This window comes from Phyllostomus discolor, chromosome 10 (assembly GCF_004126475.2).
Source record: "Phyllostomus discolor isolate MPI-MPIP mPhyDis1 chromosome 10, mPhyDis1.pri.v3, whole genome shotgun sequence".
Classification (NCBI taxonomy): domain Eukaryota; kingdom Metazoa; phylum Chordata; class Mammalia; order Chiroptera; family Phyllostomidae; genus Phyllostomus; species Phyllostomus discolor.
Genome location: NC_040912.2, coordinates 84799927 through 84827120, shown reverse-complemented (window position 1 = coordinate 84827120; position 27194 = coordinate 84799927). Strand labels below are relative to the sequence as shown.

At 54.2% G+C, this 27194-nt stretch overlaps 1 protein-coding gene across 1 annotated transcript in view; it reads right to left on the bottom strand.

Annotated features, from left to right (window-relative positions):
- Positions 1 to 27194, bottom strand: part of TMEM178B (transmembrane protein 178B) — a 316897-nt gene that overhangs the window by 187310 nt on the left and 102393 nt on the right. The window contains exon 2 of the mRNA XM_028526047.2: positions 22550 to 22663. Coding sequence (XP_028381848.1) covers positions 22550 to 22663 — 114 coding nt within the window. The remainder of the gene's footprint in view (positions 1 to 22549; positions 22664 to 27194) is intronic.

The window sequence follows — 27194 nt, the reverse complement described above, 5'->3', positions numbered from 1 at the left end:
TAGGTTCACGTACCATTTCCATCACGAAGAGGGGGGATCTTTCTCCCACAGGTGGCTCTTCTGGGTTCCTGGTCTTTACATGGTTTCTGGTGTTGCCTGAAAGGCTACCTCCCTACCTGATACTTCAGATCAAAAGCAAAGGTATTTTTTCCTGCAGCACAGAGAATCTTGGGGTACAGGGTGCACACAGTCAAGATACATCACGAGTACGGCATTTTATTGCACCATAAGTCAGACCAGGGGAGAAGCCGCCGAGGTCTTCCAGGGGCCCCCTGGTGGCCTCTACCCCAAGCCCTGCGGGTTGTAACACTGACCGCCACTGAGCTGCCTCCTTTGCCGCCACAGAGAAGCAGGGCCTTTCCAATCCGGTCTCAGGTCAGCTCCTGGGCCTCGGATTGGAACTCACCTCCGCCTACAAGCTGCCCCTGCGCCCCCCCCTCCCGGGGCCCCAACCCGGGGGACAGCTGCACAACTGGCTCACTCAGCTCCCAAGCTACAGGTACCTCCATGGACAACTCCGAATCCTGCGCTGCCTCTCCCCATGTCCCGGTCACAACCTCCCGTCCTTTCAAAATACAGGGCGTGGTTTTGTGGCCGTCGCCATTTTACTCCAAGGAGTACGCTCAGGCAAAGGAAACTTTGGAAAAAAACCATCCATAATCACACCACCCGGAGATGAACACCATGCTTAACTTGTTGGTTTATTTCCCCACAGCCATTTACCTTGCACGTATTTCCTTGTAACATTCTAATTGGAAAGATCATCTACGTATAATTTTGCATCCTGCTTTTCTCAGCTACCAATCAATATGCAAACACGCCTTCGTGTCTTTAAGAATTCTGCACCAACATCCCATTTCATGGTTACAACATGATCGAACCAGAATTGATTTCCCTCTGATCCCCATTTTCAGCATTCGGATCATTAGCCATTTTTAGTGACGAACAATCGGAATATAAAACTTCTATGTGTATTTCAGAATGTTTCCTTAGGGTAGAGGCCCTTTGATGACATTACCTCGTCCAAAGGTATGAACATGCAAAGACTTTCAATACATATGACCAGATTTATTTCAAGTAAGCCTATATCACAGGGATCCCCAATCTCTGGACTGCAGACTGGTACCGGACCAGGCCTGCGAGGACCCGGCCACACAGCAGGAGGTGCACTCCTTGAATGTAATGCGTTTGAACCATCCTGAAACCCTCCCCCCTGACCCCATCTGTGGAAAAGTGGTCTTCCACGAAACCCGTCCCTAGTGCCAGAAAGGCTGGGGACCCCTGCTTTATGGGTTTCATCTCCACCGACACACCACCAATGAATGAGTGTCCTCTAACTTGTTAGGCTAAAAGAAAGGCGTGTTATTAACATATGAATTTGCATCTCAGATTAGATGGTGAAAGGGAACACTTTCCCGGTTTATCAGAAATTCAGGGTTCCTTTGTGTAACCTGTTCGCATCTTTCACACATGTGTTCGTTGGGCTCTGAACCCCGTAGCGCGCCCTCGGGCCGCAGCAGGCAGGTTCCTTTTTGTAGGCCATGTTCATTGCCAGCGCCTTCCCAGCGTCTTTGCCGCTTAATCTTGTTATTAGTGTGTGGTCCGCACAGCTTTCCATCTGGATGTAGACGAACCTGTATCAGTGTTTTCTTTCATGCTATCCTTTAAGCTTAGAAAATCTTGTCCCCATCAGGGCATCAGATAAATATTTACCTATGTTTTTCTACTCGAATAGTTTCCCCATTGACTCTCCCCACTTGCAAGGCACTTCTAACCAGTTTCTTTCCCCCGCCCTCCCTTCCTCTGGATGAGTTCATCCTCGTCCCTCATGGGCCTCACGTGCCCTCACAGTTCTCAGAGGGGGGGTCCCTCTGCAGTGAGCTGACATATCAGGGGAAGATGCGGGCTGCAGGTAGCTGGCTGGGCTCTGCTGTCACCTTATCCCAAGGAGCACAGAGGGTGCGGATACGATGTCCCAGTGCCTGCCCGCCCACCGTGTTCTGTCTCTCTGCACAGGGGGGAACGGAGAAATGCTCAGGGCTCTTGTGACCCCTCCCAGGGGGTCTGACATTCCCCCACCAGCCCCTCACACTTCCACACTCACTTTCCCCACCTTTCCCTTTGTCTGCTCCCTTCCACCCGACCTGAGTGATGTCTCAGGATGATTTAGGAGTGGATGAGTCAGGGATGCCAGGGAACCTTTCCATTTCCTTTCTCCCCCCATACACACCCTTCCCCCACCCCCGGGGACCTCCGGGGGGAGTGTTTGCTTGGCGGGCATCCCAGAGTGCTGGGGATCTCAGAGCCCCTAGCGGCTCTGGTCTGCTTTTCTCCCTCTCCTCCTGTGGACTCTGGCTGGTGCCTGTGCAGACAGAAAAGCCCCCTCGTGTGCCCTTCTGTCTGCTCTTATTAGACAAGAGAACAGCAGGCGGGCCTAAGGAACATCGCACACCAAGGACCTGGAAGGCCGGCTGGGTCCACGGCAAGCTGGAAGCCAGCAGAAAAGCACCATGTGTCCCGGGGAGAGAGCCAGATCCGAAGGACCGGGACCCGCATTGTTCACGAGTGGGACCCTGACCTCAAAGGGGCCTGGCCATTTCTTAGGCTCGGTGAGCGATCGCTAAGGAGCGAGGAGTTCCCATAGCCACTACTGACTCTGGAAATATGGGGACCGAGCTACAATAAACAACTTAGCCTGATCCTTGGAGAGTTTGGGGCTTTGTTTTGTTTTGGTAACCAGTCCATGTTTTTTTTCTTCATCTTTAGCCAGCCTGTGCCTCACAGACACACTCTCAGTACTACATCCTCAAGACCCTTAACTTTCTCTGGGCCTCGTGGCTAAAATGACAACAGTTTGATTAGATGATCTCACACATCCCTCCTAGCTATAAAATTCCATGATGAGATTAATAAGTTCAAGACGAATGCTTCTATTGAGGGTTATAAATTCCACGCTGTCTGCACATGGGCTCAGAGTACATCTCGTAATTTACATGTGGCCGTACTTTACTGGAAACTGAAGTTCAAAGGGGAGCTGGAACCACGAACGGCTTTTCCTAGCCTGCTGTGCCCACTGCAGCGCAGGCTCAGAAACCATTCTTCTGCGCGCATTCTGCACCCACCAGGAAACCGTTTTTAACGCAACAGCACATCCCTTTCCACGGTGCATCAGGAGCCTTTTACTCGGCGATTCTGAAATTGGTGGAGGCTGCTCTCGGCTTCGCGAAAAATCAATCCCGAATGAAGATGTGCAGCTGGAAGCCCATTTGCCATGGAAACCAATATGACGGGGATCTCTGAACGCTGGTAATTCCAGAACATTCTAACGAGCGCTCATGGAAATAATTCACAGTAAAATAAAAACTGGTGAGATTCCTTTTAGGTGCCCTTCGGAGGTGGTGGCGTGTGTTCGGGGGAGTGGCACCTCATGCGAATGCTCACCTCGTTAGGGAGGAGACACTACCAGCGATCCCGCCGTGCACCTCGGAGCCAAACATAAACACCTCCAGTGTCACCCGGTGTCACCCAGTGTCACCTGGTGTCCCGGACTGCGCACCTCCCACGGCCGTCCCAGCCGCTCGGACAGGGCAGAACGGACCAGACTGTCTCTCTCCTCAGTGCGTCCTCTGCCCTCCCACCGAGAAGGCCTGGCTCTGCCCCGTGGAGAGAGAGTGCAGGCTGCACCGGCTATTTGAGGGCCTGGGGCACGAGGTGACCCAAGGGGAGAAGGGCTCTGTCAGCCCAAGTGCAGGGAAGCAGAACGGTGGAGCCAAGCCCTGGGCCGGGTTTTTGTGCCTGGAGGACGTGAGTGCGTCTGATCCCCCTGCACGGAGTTTCAAAGCGGCCCTGGACAAAGAGAAGAGAGTCGTGCTGTGCCTGAGTTTTACCCCCACTCCCGCCTCCTCCCCCGTCCTAAAGCCTGGTGTGTCCTCCTTTCCAGACACAGGGGACCCCTCCCCTGCTCAGACATCCCACCCTGCTCCTCGCCTCCGGGATTCTGCTCCAGCCGCCACATCCGCCCGGAAAGCCTCTGTCTCCCACATCTGCCTGGGAAGTCCTACCCGTCCCCCGAGGTCCCAGTGGAGTCCTTCCTCCCAGAAACTCTCACCAGACTACCCTGCCCTCAGTAAGGCGACCTCACCTCCTCCCCATTTTTACAGCATTTGATCTGCCCCAGGATGCCCTTTGTTGAAGGGGCTGATATAGGAAAGAGACCTTACATTCTAAACAATGGAGGACAGAGGCAGCATCGTATTCATGATTTAACCTCGGGGACACGTATCACAGGCTTTATATAGAACTACGGACCCACAACCGGCAGACCGTGGCAGGGGGGCGGTCACCACCCCGTGGTGCCATCCGGACCAGACATCTTTTAGGGCCACTTCTCCCAGGGAGACCCACTCCCCACGCCCTAGGGGCAGGAGTTATCCAGCTTTAACGCACACATAGGAATATCGGCTGAGTCTGCTCAAATGCAGATTCCTGGGCCCTGCTCCCGATTTTGATCCAGTCGTTTGAACCGGCAGAGCCAGGGTCTGCTGCTTTGCAAGCCCACTCGGGGAATTCTGCGGCTGGTGGTCCCGGGCCCACAGTTTGGAAATTCTGCCCCGGGGATTATTTCACACGATAGAGACGATGAAGCCAGAAAAGCTGGACTAGGGGATGCCGATCTTTCAAACGGGAGAAGTGCTTTTGGGTGGAGGGAGAAGTCACGGCAGGGCGGGGCACACACGAGTCCCCGCGTCCTGTTGACGAGCAGACGCACGAGACGGAGTGACCCAGGCTTTCCAAACACGGAGCTCCCAGGAGCAGCTGCACGGCAGACGCCTCCCTGACAGAACACACGCCCCGGGGGCATGGATGTGCTAGCTCCCCCGGTCCAGCTCCCGGCATCCGTCTGTGCTGAGACGTGCGGGAGCCCCTGAGCAGGGCCGGCCCGACGTGGGCAGAGCTCTGCAGAGGACTATCCTTTGGAGAAAGACCTCCAGGGCTAATAGGGAAAAGGCAGAAAATTCTCCCTCAGAACAGAGCTCGCCCCGCTGAGGGAAGTAAATTCTGCCTCCCGTCCCCGGAGCCGGCTCCATCGTGCTTCAGGCTGACCCGGCACCTAACCCCTCCACTCTCAGACTCTTGAACTTCTTTTCATGAGCGCCATGTTTTCCATGCCTACAATGCGCCAGGTATCATACCAGACCCTGGGATGGAAAGATGGATGAGACACGACCCTTGTCTGAGGGTAGGCAAGCACTTGAAGCAAATAATTGCTAATGCCAAATAAAACGCAGTGCTGACAGTGACAGGCACTGGAGGGGCGCCTGAACCCCCTTGGAGAGAGGGGGACGGGAGATTGATTCTGAATCTCAGCATTGATAGGGCTCCTCTAAGATTACCACGCGCTAATCAATACACTCTCCCACCATCTGCTCCAGCTTACAGAAGAACTTTCTAACTAATGGAACTGACATCATCTATTCCCCCTGGTTATGAGAGCGCGCAGCTCACAGCTGTGCTCGGGCCGTGACGTCTCGGTTACCAGCCTCCTGCTCCCCAGCGCGGAGCCCGGCTGCGAGCCCCCTAGGGGCCATGCAGCAGGGCCCCCAATGGGCGTGGGTGTGCCTGTTGTTTCAGGCAGGGTGGCTGGAGCCCCGTGAATGCCCCTGAGTTAGGGGAAGCTTTCTGGCAGGAAGAAGAAGAATAGAGGTTAGGGGACGTGGAAGGAAGAAGTGGATTCCCTCCATTTACATGAGTTCATTAGTACTTAATTCATACCTACACTCTTTGTTCCAGCTAAGAGTTAAGTTGTACAGGAAAAGCAATGCTGGCTAGACCACGTGGTTGATCCTCTGGAGCACAACTGCCTGACGGTGAGGGCCAGGCTGCTCCGCCCTGCAGGTGTGGTCACTGGGGGGGCCCTTCCAGCCCCTGGGGAGCAGGCCTGCCTTCTCTCTCTAAATGGGGGTGCTGCAGAGGCGATACCGTGCCTCCCACAAAGGGAAAACAGAGAGATGTCTGGTACCCGGTGCGGAAATCTTCAACTGAGCCAGTGTTTATTTTTTACGAGGCATCAGCAATTTTTTAAGGTTATACACACTGAGTCACTACCATCATTGATTACATTAATGGATTACCTCTGGAGAAGGAATCTAATTACATTTCTGTACAAATTGCAAAATGCAAATTAATTTCAAATTTTCTTGGCAGCCCTTTTGTTCTTTTTATGAGCTCGGGGATGTAGCTGTGGGGCAGGGCAGCCAGTCCTCGCGGAGGATCTGGAACCCAGAAGGAGCTCCGTCTGCTCGCTCGCTCAGCAGAGAACGCACGGAGCACCTCGCCCTGCCTGCACGCGCCCGCTCTGTTCTAGGTGCCGGAGACACGGACGCGAACAAGACAATGTCTCATTCCTCTCGGGGCTTCCCGAGGAGCGATATTAACCACTGCAAGAGCCATCAAATCCCGAATGTTCCTGACCCCATTCAATTAGCCACTGAGAGTCATTTTTCTGAACACCAGTGAGGGCCTCGTGCCTCTAACCCAAGAGTTGTCGACCTCTTTCGCCCTGAGAGGGGGACATGAAAGAGGCAGCAAAGGATTAAATAGGGGGGGTGGGGAAGGGAGGCCAGCCGCGGAGAAGTGGCAAAGAGGCACGCATTCTGAACATGGGTTCACTCATTTGGGCTGAGGACAAGGACGGTGCCTGGGAAGGAAAGGCAGAGCAAAGGAAGGGAGAGCCTGACCAAGGAGAAACACAGCGGCTAATGACCATTTCTTCAACCCCAACCTTTCTCCTACTGGAGCAAAAAACAGAATTTCCAATGTAGGTAAAATTAGGTGAGACTACACTGGCTTAACTTTTCTGGAGAGCAACTAGGCATCATATATCAAGAACCAACAAACAAACAAAACAAAAACATGGCTTTTGAAACCATGGCCCCTGTGCTGGGAATTGATCTGAAGCAAATGACCAAAACTACCTACGGTCAGAGATTTGCGCATGAGGATTATCATCACAACATTATCATAACCGCCCCAAATGGCACAACATAAACATTTAATTTTAGGGGAAACATTAGGTAAGTTATATTCAAAGATGTATATATATATTTAAAATGGTACCATTGAAATTGTGTTTATGAAAGTTTTGATGACCAGGGGAAATGCTTATGATTATAACTACAATTCAGGATACAGGGTTATGCATAAAGTGTGATTTACACCGTGGAAAGAAATGCAAAAGGACCTACGCCACGACAGTCATTTGTCTCTCGGTGGTGGAATTTTAGATGACGTTTTTCTGTTCTTTTACACTTCTCTGTCAAATGTTTCCATAATGCTGTTTTATTTCGCTAATCAAAAGAAATGAAATAAGCTGATCAACAAAGACAAGCTGGGAGGAGGGGGAAACACCAGTCCCACGAGGAAGAGAAAAGGAGCCAGGGTGAGCCTGGGTGTGTGCACGAGCGTCCACCAGAGACGTAAGGATTCAGAGGGCCCGAAACGCCCGCCGTCTAGAACGGCACCTGGTGACAAGGTGAGTCTCTGATGTCCTCCCTGATTTCAGGATCACCCAGCTTCCACACTAGGTCTCACCCTCCCTGACGGCTCTAAACTGGGATTGCCCGAGCCCGCGGGGCTGGGAGTCTCAGCTGCTTGCCGCCACTTCCAGCTTCCGTGGACTCCTGGCTCATCTTAGAAACTTTACACGGTGACCCAGGGAAGAATGTTTCAAAGGAACCATAGCACTTTTCAGAAATTATTTTTAAAGATCCTCAGTAGTACAATCAAATCCTCCCCCTCTCCCCCCATCAAGAAAAGCCCCATAATCCTGGCTGTAATCAATTGACTCTTAAGTTTAGATGCTTCCTCTGGAGATCCCTTCCAGTCGCTAAAGGAGATGAATTAGACAGTCTTGGAAAGCCTCTAAAAGGGTGCCCGGTCTGCTCAGTGCTTCCCCTAAGCACAGTAAACTATAAATACTTAATGACCGGGCCAACGATGATGACTAAGTTGATCGATAGTGAGCACTGAGACAGCATCCCATTTCCAGGCACCACCAGCGTGGCCGCGAGGGGACGGCGGAAGTCCGGCACACGCTGGGGACACGCCGCACTCGCCCACTGGTCACCGCCGGCTGGCGGCAGCTGGGGGTCCCCAGAGCGAGCACTGAGGTGGTCAGGAGATGGGGAGCTTCTGACAGCCGGTGCAGAGAGAGCCAGCCGTCTCCTCCCCAGTGTCCTTGGGCCGTGCAACCTTAATAAGCTCACCCTCGAGGAAGGAAAGAGGAGCCTGGGCTCACGTTGAATTATTCACGGCTCCAGCCGGCAACGGCAGAAGCACCCCTCTCCCGAGAGCAAGTAAGAGCTACCTTCTCCCACCGCATCACGACCCTCGGGTAAGGGTCCAGTTTAAAAGTCAAAAGAGAAGAAAATGTACTATCTTCTTAAATCTGAGTTCATGAGTAATTAGTGAGTTTGTGAATCACGTTGCAGTGGACAATTCTATTCTCAAAATTTTTTTTAAGATTTTATTTATTTATTTACTTTTAGAGAGGGAAGGGAGGGAAACACAGAGAGAGAGAGAGAGAGAGAGAGAAACACCAATGTGCGGTTGCTGGGGGCCATGGCCTGCAACCCAGGCATGTACCCTGACTGGGAATCGAACCTGCGACACTTTGAGTCACAGCCCGCGCTCAATCCACTGAGCTACACCAGCCAGGGCTTCAAATTTATTTTTTTAAGAGCTTTGTGTATTTAAATTTATTTAGATACATATAATACGCCCTTGGCTGGGTGGCTCAGTTGGTTAGAGCATGGTCCTGACACACCAAGGCTGTGGGTTATCCCTGGTCAGGACACGTATAAGAATCAACCAAAAAATACATGTAACAGGTGTAACAAGCAATCAGTGTTTCTCTCTCCCTCTCCCTTCCTCTCTAAAACCAATAAATAAAAGTTTAAAAATAAATAAGTAAACATAACATATTTGAAAACTAATGAAGGCCAAGGACGTATATGATTCAGGCATTCGTTAGATGCTAAATTGAATTGGCTTTTGAAGGTAATGAATACACCTTATTTCTGTGTACCGAAAGAAAAATGTATACCCAACAAAATAATAGCAATTCTTCCCTGTGCTTCAAGGAAAGTGTGTTTCCCCAGATTCGACGCCCGCAGTTCGTGCGGACTGTTCTCTGAGACAAAGACGGCCACTGTGCCCCTCTGGCAAGGGCATCAGAAACCAGCTCCTTCGACCCTGTCCCCTCACTTCAGAATCTCGGGCCTCCCCCAAAGCACCGGCGCATGCATACCCACTTAGCAGGTGGCCTCTCTCCAGATTTCATCAAGTTCCACGTGTGCACACGGCTGAGCGGTCACACCAGGCCACTGACCTCAGGCCTGGAATATCACAGACGGCCCCTCAGAGTCCAGACGCCACCCATCTCCACCCATCCCATCCACGGCTGACTGACGAATCTCCTGAGGCATCATAAGGCCATAATGCTCACACCGTGTGGCTCTACCACGAGTTGCTGAACCCCTGTAAGCCTCAGTTTCCTCATCGGTGAGGCAGATACGTATGCCCCTCATGGGGCAGTAAAGGGAGAGGAGAAATAATGCAGCCCCGGGATGCAGTTCAGCCACAGGCCCGGGTCAGGCCTTCGGGAAGTGGAAATTATTACCACACCAGAACGCAAACCCCATGAGGGCAAGAATGGCTGTCTGCTTGCTTCATCTAGTCCCAAGAGCAGTTCCTGGTAAACGGCAGGAGCTCAATAAACCTAATAAATGAAGTATTTCAGGCCCATTTCACACGACACTATTCCAGCCCCAATATCCGGGGCTGAGACGGTCTTTTCCTCCTCTGGACCCTGCTGATGACATGCTGCTTCCGCATGTCCCTTAACCTCGGGCCCTGCAGCCTTGAGCTGCTGCCAACGCTCTGCGTCCTTGGTAGCCCGCAGGCCCCCTGAAGGCCCCCTGCAGGCCCCTCTCGCTGCCTCCCTCTGATGCTGCGCACACCACGGGCCCTCGGTCAGCACCGGGGGCGAGGGGCCTGCTGGGTCATTCCGAGAGCGACCCAAGACAGCACCTTGTTACTCAACGTGGCAAAGACCTGGAAACCGGGATCCCGGTCCCTCTTTTCCAATTTAATGAGGAAATGGGGCCAAGTTAGTGATTTTCTAACTGCATGTTTCTGTCACTCCACCAAGCTAAACAACTGGATTTCAAACGTTAACCAGAAACCAGAGGCCCCTGCTCTTTTAGAGAGTGGAGACGCCGAAAAGGCATTTTTACTTCCAGGATATGAAAAGATCCTTTGGGGTAGGTAGGCCTGGATGGCAACATGGCGTGGGGGAAGGGCCGCAGAAGGTACAATGCTCGTGATGCCGGTGTGATACTCAGACAAAGCCAGACTGGAGCAGGAGGGGCGGAGGGTGGGGTGCTGGCTCAGTGTGGCATTGCTCCCCCACTCCCTGCCTGCAGGAACCAGCCCTTCCTTCTCCTCCACCCCCACCCCCAGGAGGATGTGCCCAGGAGCTTGGGGAGGAGGTAGCTTTTGTACAATTCTTCTTCTCGGTTTCCCTGGCAACCGTGCAGCATCTAGAAGCTCCAGAAGTGAGGTGGAGGGGTTGGGTGTGGACCACAAAGGCTGATGGAGGTCCCATGTGGTGTCACCCCACACCCATGTGCAGCAGCCTCTCAGCCTCAGAAGGTCACACACACACACACACACACACACACCCCTCTGATTGCTCATTTCTAATTTGGTGCCAGGTGACCAAGCCGAGGGCCTCAGAGAACTGTTACATAATTAGTCTCCTTTTGCCAACTTGAAGGGAGAGGCGGGGCCTGAGACAGAATGATAAGTCTCACCAAGGATGCTGGAAGCCTCTTGTCTGGGTCTCGGATTTCAGATGAGCCTACACAGGTCGCCTCGTGGGGCATTAATTAATTCTGTATCAGCCGCTGGTGAGAACGAGGGACAGGGGCTTTAACCCCTCGGGGGCCGTCTGATTCAGGGGACCCAGCCGGAAGACCAACAGACGCAGGGAAGAGGGGTGCAGCGAGGCCATTTAGAGGCACGCTGGCCTAGACACTGGCCTGGAAAAGTTGAAAGATACGGTCTCCCGCTTTGAAATGAGCTCCACTCTGAAACCTCATTTGGAAGTCGGTTACTCAGAATTCCGCACCCATTTCCAGAGAAGTCGTGTCTGTTGTAAATGGTGATTGGGTTTCCAGGCGAGTCCACACAAGCCTGCTTAACTCATAATGTGGACAAAATACTATACATTTGCAATGAGAAGCAAGAGAAAAAAAAATCCTGTTGTGATATCAGTAATTAAATGAAAAAGAAAAACAGAGAAGTGGAAAATAAATAGCCTTCTTTCATTTCTTTTGAATAATAGGGGAGCTCTTGGAGGGAGGGGGAGCCAGCCCCGTTGCTCCCAGAGCAGAGTGGGGGTGGGGATCTTCATTTGCTTCCCATAATGGGATGGAGAGTGGGTAGCTGGTGGTGGGGAGGGGAGGAGTGGGGGATGAAGCCGGGCCATCCTTTGGGATAATGAAAAAAAAATAGCATCTTTGGGAAAAACAGGCAGAGCAGGGAGAGATGCAAGTGAACAGGTTATCTTGTAAGGTACAGGCGGGGCTCCTTCGAGTGACGAGAGCACGAATTCTGCTGTCACAAAAGTGTCTGTCCCTCAGTGGCTGTGGCTTTGGGTGAGCGGCTCCATCTCTGAGTCTCGGTCACTTCGGTGGCAACCTCGAAGGGTCGCTTCAGTCAAATGTCTGCACGGTAGACCCTGGCGCACTGCCCAGACCCCCCTCATGGAAGGACTTGAGGCCCCAGGCCTGGGGGGGCTGTTGGCCATCAGGGACCAGCCCCTACGGGGATTGCTCAGACACACAGAGCCGCAGGTCAAGGTCACGTGTCTCCTGGCATCCCGCCTCCAAGCAGTAACCAGTGTGAGAGGATGAGCCCAGGCAGCCGGGCCCACCGGGAAACTCTGGGGGCCACCAGAGGACCAGAGCTCTCTGAGGGGTGTCACGGGCCTGCGTCAGAGCGTGACTGCCCTCTGTCAAACCTGCTTCCCCCCTTCCTGTCCACAGGTGTGGGTCCTTCATCAGCATCCCCCTGCCGAACTCCGCCTCAGAGTCGCTCCCCAGATGGCCCGGCCTGCAACAGCCTTGCCCAGGGCAGGCCCAGGTAATGACGAGACCCTAAATGGCCAGGGCACACAGACACCCTATCGGGGTTTTGTTTCCAATCTATAAATGTTCACACTTGGCAGTCATGATTTGGAAATAGAATCTATAAAAAAAAACACCCTCTGTGGAGTATTTATTTGGAACTGCTCTGTCCAATATGGCAGCCACTGGTCACATACGAAGATTTAAATTTAAATTAAATTAGACATTCAATTTCTTGGGTGCACTGGTCCTGTTTCCGGAGCTCAACAGTCATACGTAGCTTGCGGCCAGCATGTTGGGAAATGCAGATTCACACACCATTTCCTTCGTCACAGAAAGTCGCGCTGGCTGATGCTGGTTGAAACATTGAATTGTGCAGACTCTGGGAACGTCTGCACTGCAGCCTACACCAGCCTTCCACCAGGGGCTCGTTCGATGCATACGGAGCGAGACAAGTAAGGCTATTACCGGCTAAGGCTCGGCTCTACCTCCCACCCCCCACCCCAGAATTCCAGTTCCGCATGGGCAAGGCGTAATTCCAGGGAGGCGTCCTTTATGGCCCAGCCCCGAGCAGGCTTCGTGGCCTGCGATGACCTCCAAGCTCAAACCGGAGTCAGCAGCTGTCAGGGAAAGATAAGGAAGGTGCGGACGGCAGTGAACATCAGCCCAAGGCCTTTCTTTGCATGGCGGGGTGTCAGCTCCCAGGACCATTTCAAGAGGCCCTCACCCCGCGCCCCATGTACTCAGCCTGGAGACTCTACCACGGACACCAGGGCCAGGGAACCATCCTGAGACCTGATCAGCTCACCAGGGACAGAGAAATCTGGGGCTCCTCTTGGCAGCCCACACTGCCGGTCATCTCGGCCTGTGCAACGGCAGAGCAGACGGCCTCAGCGGTGCTCCCTGGTCTCTCCAGGTGCCCCTGCCCACGTGCCTGCCCTTCACTTTGAGTCTGGCTCTTGCCTCCATGGACTTGGCACTTCAGGTCCTCCTTGCTTCCCTAGGACCCCTCCCTTGTCAGGACTCAAGGTCCATCTTTTCCCCGTGGTCACGGCCATGGAACAGTTCCCAGGGGGCTCAGGCCAGGCAGAGCTGCAGTCCCCCTCCCACCCAACTGATGGCTCACCAGCGTCACAGCCGGCCTATCTCCCTGCAGCTCTTGGTCCTTCTTATCTGGTGATGCAGGACTCGAACCCGTGACCACAGCCAGTGCCACCCTTTCCCCTACTGTGGGCACTGAGGTGACAACAAGGAGTCCTCCTTCCCCCAGAACGGGAATGTCACCTCCACGGCCTCCCCCTTGTCCCGAACGGCATCTCCCATCCTGCTCCCGGGCCCCCCTCTCCCTATACCTCCGGCACTCTCTTCCATAGGACCCCCTTTGGGATCCGTGGTTTCATTCGGGGAACAGGAGAGGGTCTGAGCCTGGGGCATCCTGGAGCCTGCAGCCTTCCCCGATGGCGGGGCTGGGCTGCCACACGCAGGAGGGCGTCGTTCCTGCCTTCCCCTCGACAATGTCAACACTCAGAGCGTGTTTACGTTCAAAGCTCTGAGAATGTGACTTTCTAGACTCTTAGCGTGCACATCTTCTTGTGGAGCTCATGCTGTTGTCGAAACTGCAGTCTTACTGGACACGACCGATAAATGAGAGGGCTGCTTCCGCGGCTGCGATCCCACGGAGGACCCTGGACACTGGTGGTTGTCTGCTCGAAACTCCTTCACAACACACCACACCGTTGCCATCAGCAAAGAGTACTCTCCGCCTCTTCCTGCTCCCACACGTCAGCACCCGAGGGAAGCTCCCTCGCACACAGCACACCTGTGCAGACAGCAAACCCACGACAGACCCACCGACACGCACAGCCAGGCACAAGGCGAACTCACCCTCCCGGGCCGCACAGAGCCGGACGGAAAAGCGCCCGAGTCCACGAATGTCATTTCCGAGCCCGCCCTCCGGGTCCGGGGGCCTCAGTGTCTGGCACAGCTCTGTGTTCCGAGAGTAACAGCGCCTCATGCTGCTCGGCATCAGACTCCGCGGAGTCACCGGCTGAGTTAGCGGGAGTCATTTTATTTCATTTAAGTGTTATAATAACTCTCAAGACAGGTATTGTGTTACTTCCGATGTACTGATGAGTACACGGGGCTCAAACACTTAGTCGGCCCAGGATCATGTGCCCGGAGAGCTCCGGAGAGCGACGGAGCCTCGGAGCTCAATCCCCCGCCCCCTGGCCTCACGAAGCTGTTTCCGAACGAAGGAGGGCCCTGAAGACATGGGGCAGAGATCCGAGCTGTTTGGAGGGTTTGGTAGGATGCTCACAGATAACACGCAAAATGCAAAAAAAAAAAAAAAAAGGGAAATACATCTTTCCTCTCCTGTGCTGTTTTACCCGAGTAACAAAAGGAAACGTGGACGGACAGTAATTTCCCACTATAACCAAACAGAAACAGACCAATGACACACTCAGCTGAAGAGTCCGGCTTCGGTGGGAGAGGCTGTGCTGAACCCAGTAGACTCCCCCGCCGGCGCCATTGAAAGCCCGCCAGGGCCCTCTCCTCCTGTGAGCCTCCTCTGACCACTGAGGCCCTCCAGATCGTGAAGTCTCAATGCTGAGTGTGTTTAGAGTCACCCAGGTTCCTGGGCCACACCTCAAAAGGCTCTGACTGGGTAGGTCTGGGCTGTGCCCAAGCATCTGCATTTCTGACAAGTTCCCAGACACTGCTGGTGCTGCTGATGCCTGGGCCCCTTTGAGAAGCACTGGTCTGGATTCTGATGGGACCCTTACGACAGAATGCGGAACTGATTGCCACTTCTGTGAAGTCGTTCCGGTCCCCAGATGCCTCTCCCCTGCCCCAGCCCAGCCACGGGCCTGCCGCCAACCTCAGGGCAGCCTCACCCCTGCCTGGGACCAATCCTGACCACAATTCCCAACTGCTGCTCTGGCTTAAAAGATCTCCTATCTTGTTTTGGGCACAATACCCTGACCCATCTACCCCAGTTCTAACAGGGTTCATCTCATAGCCACTACTCTCTATGTCTTATTCTAACTCCCTAATGCTCCAGATTTCCTGGAGGACTGGGACCTGCCTTCCTTTGGCCACGCCTCCTCCCTACTGAAGCCTGCAGCCCTAAAGCCCCAAAGGAGCACCTGCTGTGGTCACACCTGCTGATCCACAGCCTTGATGACAAGTGTCTGCTGCCAGACATCTGTGTCTCATCCAGCCCAGATTCCCTCTTGCTGAGCTGTCCCTGCCTGATGGAACACTCAGCGCCTGGCCCGGTTTCACCCCGTCCCCGCTGCAGCTTGCCTGGACAATGAGCTCGGACTGTCTTCCCGACCACAAAGGTGATCACCTGCCTCCTTCAGCACCTGGAGCTGCGACAGATCCCCCTGGAGGAACAGGCCGATCCTGGACCACCCCCACTTCCTCCTGGCTGTGAAGAACAGGTCGTGCCTCTATGATGTGGCAGGTCACATTTTGCTTTTTTTCCCCTGTAACAACTCCTTGCTGATTTCAGTGCGGAGGCCGGGACCTGCGGGGTGTGCACAGCGGCAGGAGGAGCCCACACTCTCTGGGCGGTCAATAAACCCTGAGCAACAAGCAGTTTGATCACTTGCCTGGCTGGCACCTGGAAATACATTATCCAATTTGGAAAGCAGAATGCCTTTTAATATCTCCTCCAGCACCTACCACGGGGCTCCTCCCAGAATAGGCAACCGATGAATATTGAATGAGTAAACGAACACACGGACGAAGGATGCCAGCGGGGTTGTGCCCGGTTCTCCTTTGTGGGGACCTGGTCTGTACACTCAGCAGAAAGGACGCAGTTTCCAATCTGCGGGAGCCGAGAGATGCCCCTGGGCCACACTTCCGACCAATTCCCAGCACAGAAGTGGACCCGCACAGGCAGATGAATTGCGGCTTGAAGACTGCAATCACGCCCGCACGGCGGTCCACGGATTTGTTTCAGTCCGTGAATGTCGTGAGCAGAAACAGTTGTACCCAACGCCACCCCACCTCGGCTCCAGGCTCCCCGCCCCCGTCCCTGCTCCTCAGACCCCTCTGTTTCTGTCACGGACCCCTTGCCGGGCCAGCCATCCAAGTAGGTGGGATGGCCAGCTGCCTGTGGGTTACAGTTTACAGGATCTCCGCACACCCTTTCTTCACCTCCCTGCCATTCCTTCGGGTAGGTCCTCTGAAAGATAAAAACGCGATCAGAGAAGGTAATCCAAGACGACATTAACAGTTCAAACAAGCTCATCAGAGTAGTAAGGCTGTCTGGCAGTCCCCTGAGGGGAGGGGACTGAGCACAGGTAAGTTTTGGCAGAAGTGAGGAGCGTCTGGCATGAGTTGTCTGGCATGAGGGGTGGGGGCAATGCTGTGTGAAGGGGTTTGTGTTCTCTGCCTGGCCTGCCGCAGAAACACCACTGGGAGAACAGGCACGGGGCGGCCAATGGGCTTCAGGCTGTGGGTCTCCTGAACGGTTTACAACATCCCCTGCAAGGGCTAGGTGGGGACAGAAAGAAGTGAAATGGTTTGCAAAAAAGCAAAGACTTGAGAACACCAAGGGACATATGGCGATGCTCTATTGGTTGAGTGTGCTAACCAAGCGTTCTCAATACCGGGGACGGCTTCCCGCTAGCTGACCCCCGCAGATGCCAGTCTCGCGAGCAAGAGGCAGCTCACAGCAGACTGCGCGCAGTGAGAGCCTCGCACCGGCTGGGCGCAGGCACTGGCTGGGCTCAGCTGCGGCCACAGGGAAGGAAAATGGCTGCGCTGCAGGGGACCGAGGCTTCTCACGTCTGGGATGTTTACCTCATTAGGCTGTTTTACATAACATCCGCCAAAAACAGAAAGAAAAAAAAAATAGCTGGAGGCAGTCCGCCGGAGCTCAGACCTCATTTGGAGTCCTCGGTCTCAGACTCCTCGGAGGGCGAGATGGGACCCGTAGGCGGCCTCTTCCTCCCTGTTCGGTTACGGGCCTGTGCAGCAGCCAGAACAATGCGGACTGGGCTCCTAGGAGGAAACCCCTGGCGCCCCTCCACGGAGCAGCACAGCTGATATGAACAAAAAGGTGGTTATCACTGTTGTAATTATAGACGTTCTTTTCTTCCCAAGCCCTGTGGTCCACCGCACCCACCTCGTCATAACTGAGGGAGGCTGAGAAAGGAGGGACCAGGGACCTGGGCAACTCCTGGGCTGGGAGACCAGGAGGCTACATGGGAGGACATGCCAGAGGCCAGATGAGCAGGCTGTCCCAGCAGCCAGGCCAGGCCATCAAAAAAGGAGAAGGCAAGTGCCACGGGGCCAACAGCCAACTTAAGTCCAAGGCCAGAAGGCTGTTAATGGCCGTGGAGAGAGGCAAGGGGCAGCCTTGGGCCTCAGAGGTGGGCAGGTCCTGAGGGTGGCTAGAGGGTGCTAGACAGACCAGGAGACTAGGGTGGGTGGGCAGGACGTGCTGACTCTGGAGAGGAGGGTGCAGAAGCGGCTGTGGGGGAGGCCAGGTGCGTAAGGACCAGGTAGGCCTTGATCAGGCAGAACAAAGTAAGGAGTCCTACACCAACAGCCACACCGGAGCAGCAGGACAGGCAGCACTCCTCACCACATGGCTGGGTGGGGGCTGGTCCCCAAGGCTGAGCTGACCTACAGGCCCCGTTGTGAGTGGTCAAGAGATTCGGGGATAGAGAGCCAAGTGTGTCATACGAGTGTCTGCATTAGACAAGACAGCCTGGACTTGACGTCTTGCTTTTAGCCACATGTGCACCGAATGTCCTTGCTCCTCCCCAAGTCCTCAGTCTCCACCTCTGTCTGTCTGTCTGTCTACCTTTCTTCTCTCCCCAAGGCCTGTTCTCTTACCTCCTCCCTCCCTGCTTAACTCTTTGCCTTGCTTCTTCTAATTCCACTCTCCAGGGCCACTGCGTGAGTACATCTGCGTTTGAGTGGGTGGGGTGGGGTGAATGCCCTCAGGTGCCTGCAGTGGGGAGCAGGGAGAGGGGGGAGGAGGCCATCTCTCCTCCCCGCTCCCTCCCTGGCCAGCTGGAAATGCGCCATGTGACCATCCAATCTAATTAGCTGAAAGCTCAGTCTTGACAGAAGGAGGCTTTGAAAAAATCTCTAGCGTCCCTGGCTCTCAGCCTCTTGAAAGAGAACGGAGAAGATCCTATTGCAGGGAAGTGGAGTCCCAGCTCCCCGCTCCGCTGCCAGGGGCAATCAGCTGTGAGCAGAAACCTCCATCTTGAAAACGCCAAGCAGCACGAAAAAGCCGAGCTCCCGAGCACAGCGTCGCAGGGCTCCGGACCTCGGTGGCAGCTGCCCAGAGACCCTGCCGAGCATATCAGGAGAGCTGGTGGTGAGAGAGGGCTTCGCTCCTCTCCCAGCCTCCTCGAGGTGTCCCGTCGCAACCCCAGGCCCGGCCCCACTGCCCGCAGGCTCCTCCTTGCAGAAGCCCTCACCTCTCAGGGTCAGAACCCAGACCTGCCTTCCCCAACTCCTGGCCTCACAGTCCCCCTCATGGACACCAGGCTCCCCTCCCACCCAACTCCCCTGGCCCAGCCACCGACCCATGGCCTGGCCCCTGGCTGTGCTGTAAGGACACATCAGAGGGACACCAGTGGCAGGGACAGCAAAGGTCAAGCCTTTGAGTGGCTCTTGAGTGTCCTTGACACAGGACACAACTCTCCCAACAAGCCCCACAAGCTCAACTAGAAAAGCCCGTGGGAGGAGACGGCACCACTTAAAACACCATGGCCATGCCCGCCAGCTTCCCCCAGCCCCTGCCAATCTGATTCTGTCCCCGGCAAATCGTTAAACCACAAGACCTTCCCAGAGGGGGGCACTAGCCTAGCTCATCTCCTGCAGCCACTGTCCTGTCCCCTCTGCCCTGGTGACACTTGTCCTGCTCCAGCTCCGGAGGTGTAGGAAGATCTGGGTCAGGAGTGCAGCACACCCTGAGCCCGCCAGGCTGGACAAATGCCGCTCCAGTCATTGCAGCCTGATGGGAGGCAGCAGGCAGGTAGGAAGGCCAGAGGGCTGCCCTGGGCAGGTGGCCAGACCTCGGTGGACAGACGGCTCCAGTCTCAACTCCAGAAGGAGCTCTGCCTTCTCCCAGGGAGCTCCAGCCAGCGTGGGAGCACAAATAGGGAAACACGATGTCACCAGCAATCCCCATCCGAGCCAAAGTCAGAGCCTTGTGCACGTCACCCGAACAACTGAGCGTTCGGACCTCATACCCAGAGACCACACACACACACACACACACACACACACACACGCATGCAACCCAGGTCCGATCATCTGGCCTTTACTTCCCAGAGTGGTTACTATCTTTTACACTTGGAGATGTAAGCCTGTCACTTACTGGTCATGTGACTGTAGGTGATGAGCTCACAGCCAAATAGTTAAGCTGCCCATTGGTGGGGTTGACCGCTCAAAACCACAGCATAATTTTTAAACCAAATTGTGCTTTTCCTATTTGAATTTTTTCCCACATCAATGACTGATGACCACATGCAAATTCCTGATGAAAAATGTGTAACCCAAGTTTAACCGGAGTCCAAAATATTTGCCAGAAATTGTTTCAGGGGAAAAAAAAAAGAGTCAAATTTCTTTCCTTTGGCAAAAATTATGTGCAGAGAAAAACTGTAGAATGTAAGATGTTATGGGCAAATTATAAAATAATTTTATAATTTTATTATAAAATTGTAATAACCAATTTTATAATTTTATTAGAAAAGCAATAACCAACCTTGTATCAAATGCATTTCTTTGATCCCATTGGCAATATCAAAGAATAAAGGGCTCTCAAGTACAGAAATCAGAGTCTGATTTTTTTTTTAATTTCCAAAGCTGGATCTCAGGCGTTTGCTAATCTTTGAGAGTTTCTGCTTTATTTCCAAGGGGGTTTATGTGTCTACCTCCCACCTAATACTGTCAATAGCTGACCTTTGAAAACTAGCTGGACATGTGCCGTGCTGTCCTGTTAGGCAGCCTGGCCAAGGGCACAGAGCACCAGCTTCAGGTGAGGCAGATGCTCACCTGCCCTCTGGCTAAAAATAGCAGCCGGTGATGTCAGGGATGGCAAGTGTCCTCTGCCTGCGTAAGGACCCACCAGGCCCCCGCGGGGAAAGAGGCAGGCAAACCTCACACCAAAGGGCAGCCTCCACTTCACCAGCGCGGGGTGCCCGAAACCTTTGCAAACGTCGGTGGCTGAGATGGCTTCGATCAGTTAAAGAGAGATCTGTGAGCACCCCAATTCACAGCATAAGCTGCACATAACACTGGTTTTTGCACAACCCAACCGCACCACAGTTCGGGGAGAAGGACCCTGGAGACATGGGGCTCGAGAACATTCCACAGACCTTAACCTCAGCCTCCTCTCTCCTTTCATCTTTGCGGCACCATGGGACGGGTTTTCAGTGATGCTACGGCCAGTGACCTATTTGAATTCCAGATAACTACTGTGTGGGGGCCAAGGGTTCCACCAGGTGTCCCATGCAGGGCATCGGTGCAACTGTCACTAAAACAACTCTCCTTGCCGAAAAACTTTCACAAACCATCTTCACCGCTTGAAGCAGTTTTACTATATCTTCATTATCGTAACTATCACGTTGTCTTGTAATTATTTGCTGTGTGAATGTGACTCTCTTTCCCCCCACCACCCTCCTACACCACCCGATGGGCGCTCCTGCAAAGACCTCCCCTCAGCCCCGGTGCATAAAGCCACTCAGCAACTTGGGTTGAATTGAGCGAATCTGAATGGAGGCTGCGGTGTCAATAACGTCTTCTTTCCTGGATCCCATTATGACCCCCGGAACTTAAATAAATTACATTTAAGTGGTTATTCAACAAGGCCTCTCATGCATCTAGAACATTCCTTTAAGGCCCCTGTAAGCGTTAAATCAATGCCACGTGAGAAGTAAGCAGCCGTGGTCGGGTACATATGAAGTCGGCTCCTTGCAGGTCTTCCTCCAAAAACGGAAACTGGTAACCCCGATGAGGAGACTCTCTATCTGAGGCAAATGTCACATCAGAATTAAGTAAGCGTGTGGTGCGCTTCACTGAGTGGCTGAGACGTAGGAATGGTCTTGACCGTGAGGTCTCTGTCCCCATGCTCTGGGTAGTGCCTCTAAGAAGGATACAGCTTTAAGGGCAACAGCTGGATAATGACTTTCCGCCCGCTGACACCTGTCCCGTCACTTCAGGCCAGTGGCATGCAGGAACGATCATCCAGACACCTGGCCACGGTCTCCTTCCCGAAACCAGTGACCGACTGGCCTGTTTCGTTTCGTTCTGCCTGGTTCTCTCACCCGCTACCCCAAACCACGGCTGTCTGATTAAAGCCAAACCAGGAAGGGAAATGTACAGCTGGGAGACCCCAGGCACGTGAAAGATGACCAGGCGACAATAAGGAGAAAGATGGTTTTGGCCTTCTTCAAAGTTGACCAACCTTTTTATCAAGAAGCGATAAAAGGCCCTCCTTCACATTCCCGTATACACGGAATGTTGACCTTGAGACACGTGAATGAAGCCCGAATAGGAAAGAAATGACAAATGGGACAAAGGCGGCAGGGAGCCTGCTAAGAGTGAGGACGCGCTCCCCTGAGGGACGGTGTCGGCAGCGAAGGAGAGCGTCCGGGGCACACACAGCAGGGAGCCCCCACAGCGCAGACCAGCAAAAATAGCCATTTGCTCGTTAAGTCAGCCTTCCATCATAATTCAAGTCTCTGCAGATCCCTTACCCAGCGACTCCCCAGCAACAGGAGCAGACATGGTGATCTTTGCTGAGCAAGCGCATGAGGACCGGGGCCCCAAAGCCCACCATTCTGGGGAAACAGGAGCTTGTAAGCAGAGGACCAGACCCGACCCCTGGGTGACCCCACTCAAATGCAAATCCCCAGTGCGATGCAGCCTGTAACCAACAGTGATCTCACCCGGGCACAGGATGACACGAGGGATTCACAGGCGGCCACAGTAATACTCCACGCACCTTGGGGACGTGATAGAACCAAATCGCAGGAGTCGGTCTGGTCGGGTGGGTGAAATCTTAAAGGCCTACCAGGGTAGTGGAAGAAGACCACTGATCACTGTCTACCTGCCAGTTGTTTTGTTGTTGTTGTTGTTGTTGTTTTTGTTTGGATTGTAGAAGCAAACTCCTCAAATCTATAATGCAATCCAAACCAACTAAGGCAAGTTGGGCCCGCAGACATCGACACTGTAAGGAACTGCCACTGTGTTCCGGGACTGTCCACAGGCCTTGGAAGGAGGCACACCCATCTGCCCAGACCAAGCTGTCGCTGGGCATCCAAATCCCCGAGCCCTCCGAAAGTCACAGTCAAAGCAAGAAACGCGGCTGTACTTACGCAGGGCGTGCCACTCATCCTGCCGGATGGTCTTCGTGATGTTGAAAGTGAGGTTCCTCGGGATGGTGGCTGAGGAGTAGTGGTATTTGATGTACGTGCACCGCTCAATTTCTCCTGGCAAAGACAGACAGGAAACCACGTGTTAAGGAGGCAGCGGTCATTGGGGGGCCCAGTTTCGGGGATCCACTCTTCTGTCCTGGGGAAAGGGACTGGATTTCTATGGAGCCTGGTGATGCCTACAGTTCATCCAAGGTAGTAATGTTGACTCCAAAAGAGCAGGAGAGTCCAACTAAAATCAAACACCATCCATTTAAGCAGAAAAACACACCTCTGGCATCGTTCAGAGGTGGGGAGAGCCACCGTTTAGGCTGATAGCATGCAAAGAAGGCAGCACCCATGCCCTTTTAATCTTAGGAAAACTAACTTCCAAGTCAAGGCATCAAAAGGCATGAACAGTTTGCACCCCCACACCAACAGAGAGGAGGCTTCGACCTTCATGAGGTCATCTGTGCTTGTAACACACACAGTCTTCCCCTTTCTCCACCCGCCACCCCACCTCACCTCTGAACGCAAAACACTCAGATCAAGCTGTGTCTCCTTGAATCAGTCTCTTCCCAGGTTTCCTGGACAATAGTAAAGCCCTGAATGCACTTGACACCTGGTCCAATGCGGGGGACCTTCACTGATAAGTTCTTATCAGCCCATGCCTGCTTCAAGAGCCAGCTTCTCCAAACACTCCTAGCTCTTACAGCGGATGTTCTCAGAGTGTGGGTCTGGGACCCCAGCATCAGCAGCCTCTGGGAACTGACCAGAAACGCAATTTCCTGGGCCCGACCCCAGACCTACTGAATCAGAAACATGGAGGTCAAGACCACAATCTCAAGTTTAATAAGCCCTCCCGGTGATTCTGCTGCACACTTCAGTGGGAGAACCTCTGCCTTCGAGGAGCTAGTGGAATCGCCGAAGTATTAATTCATAAATCCACCATGTTTGCACATTCCAACAGGAGGGCACGATTAGTTCTTCCCACGACACTTTGAGCCCCCGCAGGCATTTCTGTCGATGCTTGCTTATGTGAGAGATATTACAATTCAGTGTCAGGGCATCAGGAAGAACCAGGAAAAGAGTGATTTTTAAAGGTTAGGGGGTTTAGAATTTGGTTTTGCACCTGAATGGATTTTGATGGTAATCCATTTTGCACCCCACTGATTTTCAATTTATAAGTGGTGGCACCTGATTGAATTGTTTGACCCCTGGCTCACTGTCAGCAGGGAGCCCGGCGATTGGTGGAGGGCAATAGTCTAGACCTGAAACTGACGCCTTATTGTAAATCACACCTGGACAACAGCCCGACTGCCGGTTATCGGCAGACACCCCTCCGACGGGCCGATGCTGTCCACAGAAGCACAGCTGGGGGAAGGCGTTTCGCCCTCTTTCCCTTTCGTCTTCAGGTTTTCAAACCCTCTGCCTCTGTCCCCTTAGCCTGCAAGCGTTCTGAAGTCCCCAGCAGTCCCCCTGACCACATCCTACCCTGTCTTCCTTCTCCCCTAACGTGCTGGGGGAAAGCAGTCTACCAGACGGGTCTCGGCTTCAGTTCACGCTCACGCTTCAAGCCCGCACACTCCACCACCATAACTAGCACGACCCCCCGTCCAGTCTGCAACACCCGAAATCCCACAGGCATCCTGAGGCTGCCCTCTCCAGAGGGGTGCCCCTCCTCCGTGGCACCAACCCGTCACCCAATTCGTCACCAAATTCTGTCCATTCTCCCTCAGAAAATGTCCCCGGACCCAGCTCTCCTCTGTCCCCACCCCTCTCTTCACTATGAATACAAGGACAGAATAGCCGTGCTCACTGAGGACTTACTAGGTAGGAGAGCCTTACCAAGTGCCGCGTGGACTGGTGGTCTCCACCTCCCCCCCGAGTCCCAGCCACACAGAGGGGAAGCGTGTGAGGCCCTGGGATGAACAGACGCAGCCACCGCACCCTGCCCAACCTCCCTGGGCCCTGAAGGAACCAACGGCCATCCACCCGAAACACATTCAGGTCCTGTACTTACCCCACCAGCAGAAACTCAGTTGCGAATATTATCTTACCCAATCCTGCATACGACCCAGCTAAGTCAGCGTTATTAGGATCAGCACCCCAATTTGCAAATAGGAAAATGGAGGCTCGAAAAGGTTCACCGACTTGCCCAAGGGAGCAGCAGCTCTGGGATGAGAACCCAGAACCATCTAACCAGTCTCCCTCTGCATGGCCTCCCGCCATGCTGCTGCCTGGAGAGCATTCCAGAAGGGAAGACGTGGTCTTCTTCACACCCAGGGCACCCCACACTCCTCAGAAAGTCCCAGTCCCCACCCCAGCTCCCCTTCAGCCCAGCATCACACACCTCGGGCTCCAGCCAGGTGGCCCTTCCCACCTTGCCCCGACTGTGCCCTCCCTGCCTGCCCAGGACTCGGCACCTACTCTCCTCCCTGCCTTTCTTTGCATGATCTCCGTCTCCTCATCCTAAGGCACAGCTGGCAAACACAAGGCCCGTGGGTGGAACCCAGGCCTCCACCTTGTTTTATCTGGCCTGGCACCTTGTTTCTACCTGGCGGCAGGGCCGAGCTCCTTGCCCCTCGTTAAGGAGTAGTTGCATTTACACAGTCCTAAAATTGCATTTGGCCCTTTGGAGGCAACAGCGAGGCTGATGTGGCCCCCAGTGAAGATGAATCTGACACTCCCGTCCTAAGAGGAGGCCCATGGGGCAGCCACGCAGCAGGGCCTTCCTTGCATCCACGGCACCCGGCAGTAGGTATCGCCCGAGCCCCTCCCCGACCACCCCCATCCCCGCTCCCATCCTGCTGCAGCAAGCACACCGATGGACTGTGATTTATCTGTTTACATGCCTCGCTCCCCCACTAGATTATGAGTTTCTCAAGGGCAGGGACTAGCCTCATCCATTCATCTTTATCTCCCCAGTTCCCAGCACAGAGTGAGCACCAGTAACACGCGCTTTGGAAAAAAAAAATGACTAATATGAGGCACCCTCCTGAAGACCACAGTGGGCAAGGGATCCAACTGCTTCTATCACATGCAAGGGACTGAAATCATTGAGGCAATTTCCGGTGCAGTGGGTAAAGGCAGGTGGCGGGTGCAGAACTCTGGGAGTCCCCGGCAAGCGCTCCTTCCCTGGGTGGGAAACGCGAGGAGAGGCGTGTCAGCCACGGTTCGGGAGACGGAGCGGCAGGTGCGCAGAGCAGCCTCCCCCCGCACCTCGTGAGTGTAAGCCAAGGGGCAAACGGTGATGTTTAAAACGCAAAAAGGAAGAGAAGAAAGGAGAAAGATAAAGGATAGAGGATATTAACAAGAACACCAGCGGCAGCTCCCTTGACCAGGTACCGGGCCCTGCACAAGGACGCCTCCGCAGATACCTGGGCGCTGCAATCCAGCCGCCACGCCGTGACCCCGCCAAGGTCCGGGGACACGCCCTGCCAGACAGACAGACTCAGTCTAACTTGCACGAAGGTTTCATGCAAACGAGCGGCTGCCCTAGGCTCAGTAATTTCAAGATCACACCAAACATTCCCCCTGCACCTGGCTTCGGAGACCCAAACAAAATCCCACGGGTCATAGCACATGCGTGCCCACCACTAACGCCTAAGCAAGATACCTGACTCCATTATTATTTTTTTTTCCTAACTTCAGGTTCTGTCTGTGTGGCCACTCGACACATGGCCATGGGTTCCGGGTGGGCTCCCTGAGCCCCAACACCCCCAGCACATGCCGCAAGAGCAAGTCGGAGCCAACAGGCCCCTCGGGGGCCGGCCAGGGAGGCTCGCCGGCACCCCTGCCACACGCAGCCCCGTTGGAGGCCTCACTAGTTGCTTTGCCTCGGGATTCGAGCATCCTGCCTTGACAGCAATTAAATTTGAAAGACTCAAATATTGCCTGAGAAGAAAGGCAAAATGTTTATCCATGTGGCTGCGGGTCCTGTCAGTGCGCTGGGCTCTCGTAAACACAAGCACCATCTGGGCACAAACTCGTGGGCCCGGAATGTGGGCTTCCCGACGCAAACAGGTTTCCCTGCCGAGCACGGTACAGAAGGGCCACCTGCAAGGCAATGGCGAAGCCCCTGGCCTCACCACGGGAAGATGACCAAACTGGTCTTCCAGACGCCTGCGTTCCAGCCCAGGGACGGAGCTTCGCCCTCAGGGGGCCTCAGCTAGGGGGGGCAGGAGGGACGTGGGGGTGCAGGACACTTCACACCTTCAGCCATGCTCTGCCTTCCGAGCTGGTGACCCTCCTGCATGCCAGGGTCCCAGGATACCCAAACGGGTAACTGGGAAGAGCTTCAGAAAGGGACAAGTTTACAAAGCTGAGCACAGGGTGTAGAGAGACCAGCAGAGGGCGGTGGTACAGGGACCTGGTGCCACCAACAGGAGTGGAAATAACCCGAAGGCACAGAGAAGGAAGCTGTGCCCTGAACCTGGGGAGGGTGGCCTTGCAGAGCGGTGATGCAGCCTGGGGCTCGCAGCCAACCTGTGGCGAGGTGGCAGGGTGCCAGCACCCACCCTCTGACTGCTCTCACCTTCATCTCCTGCCTGTTCCCCCGACAGCCAAACCCACTGGAAGCCAGAGGGCAGCCCAGCCTCCAGGAGCA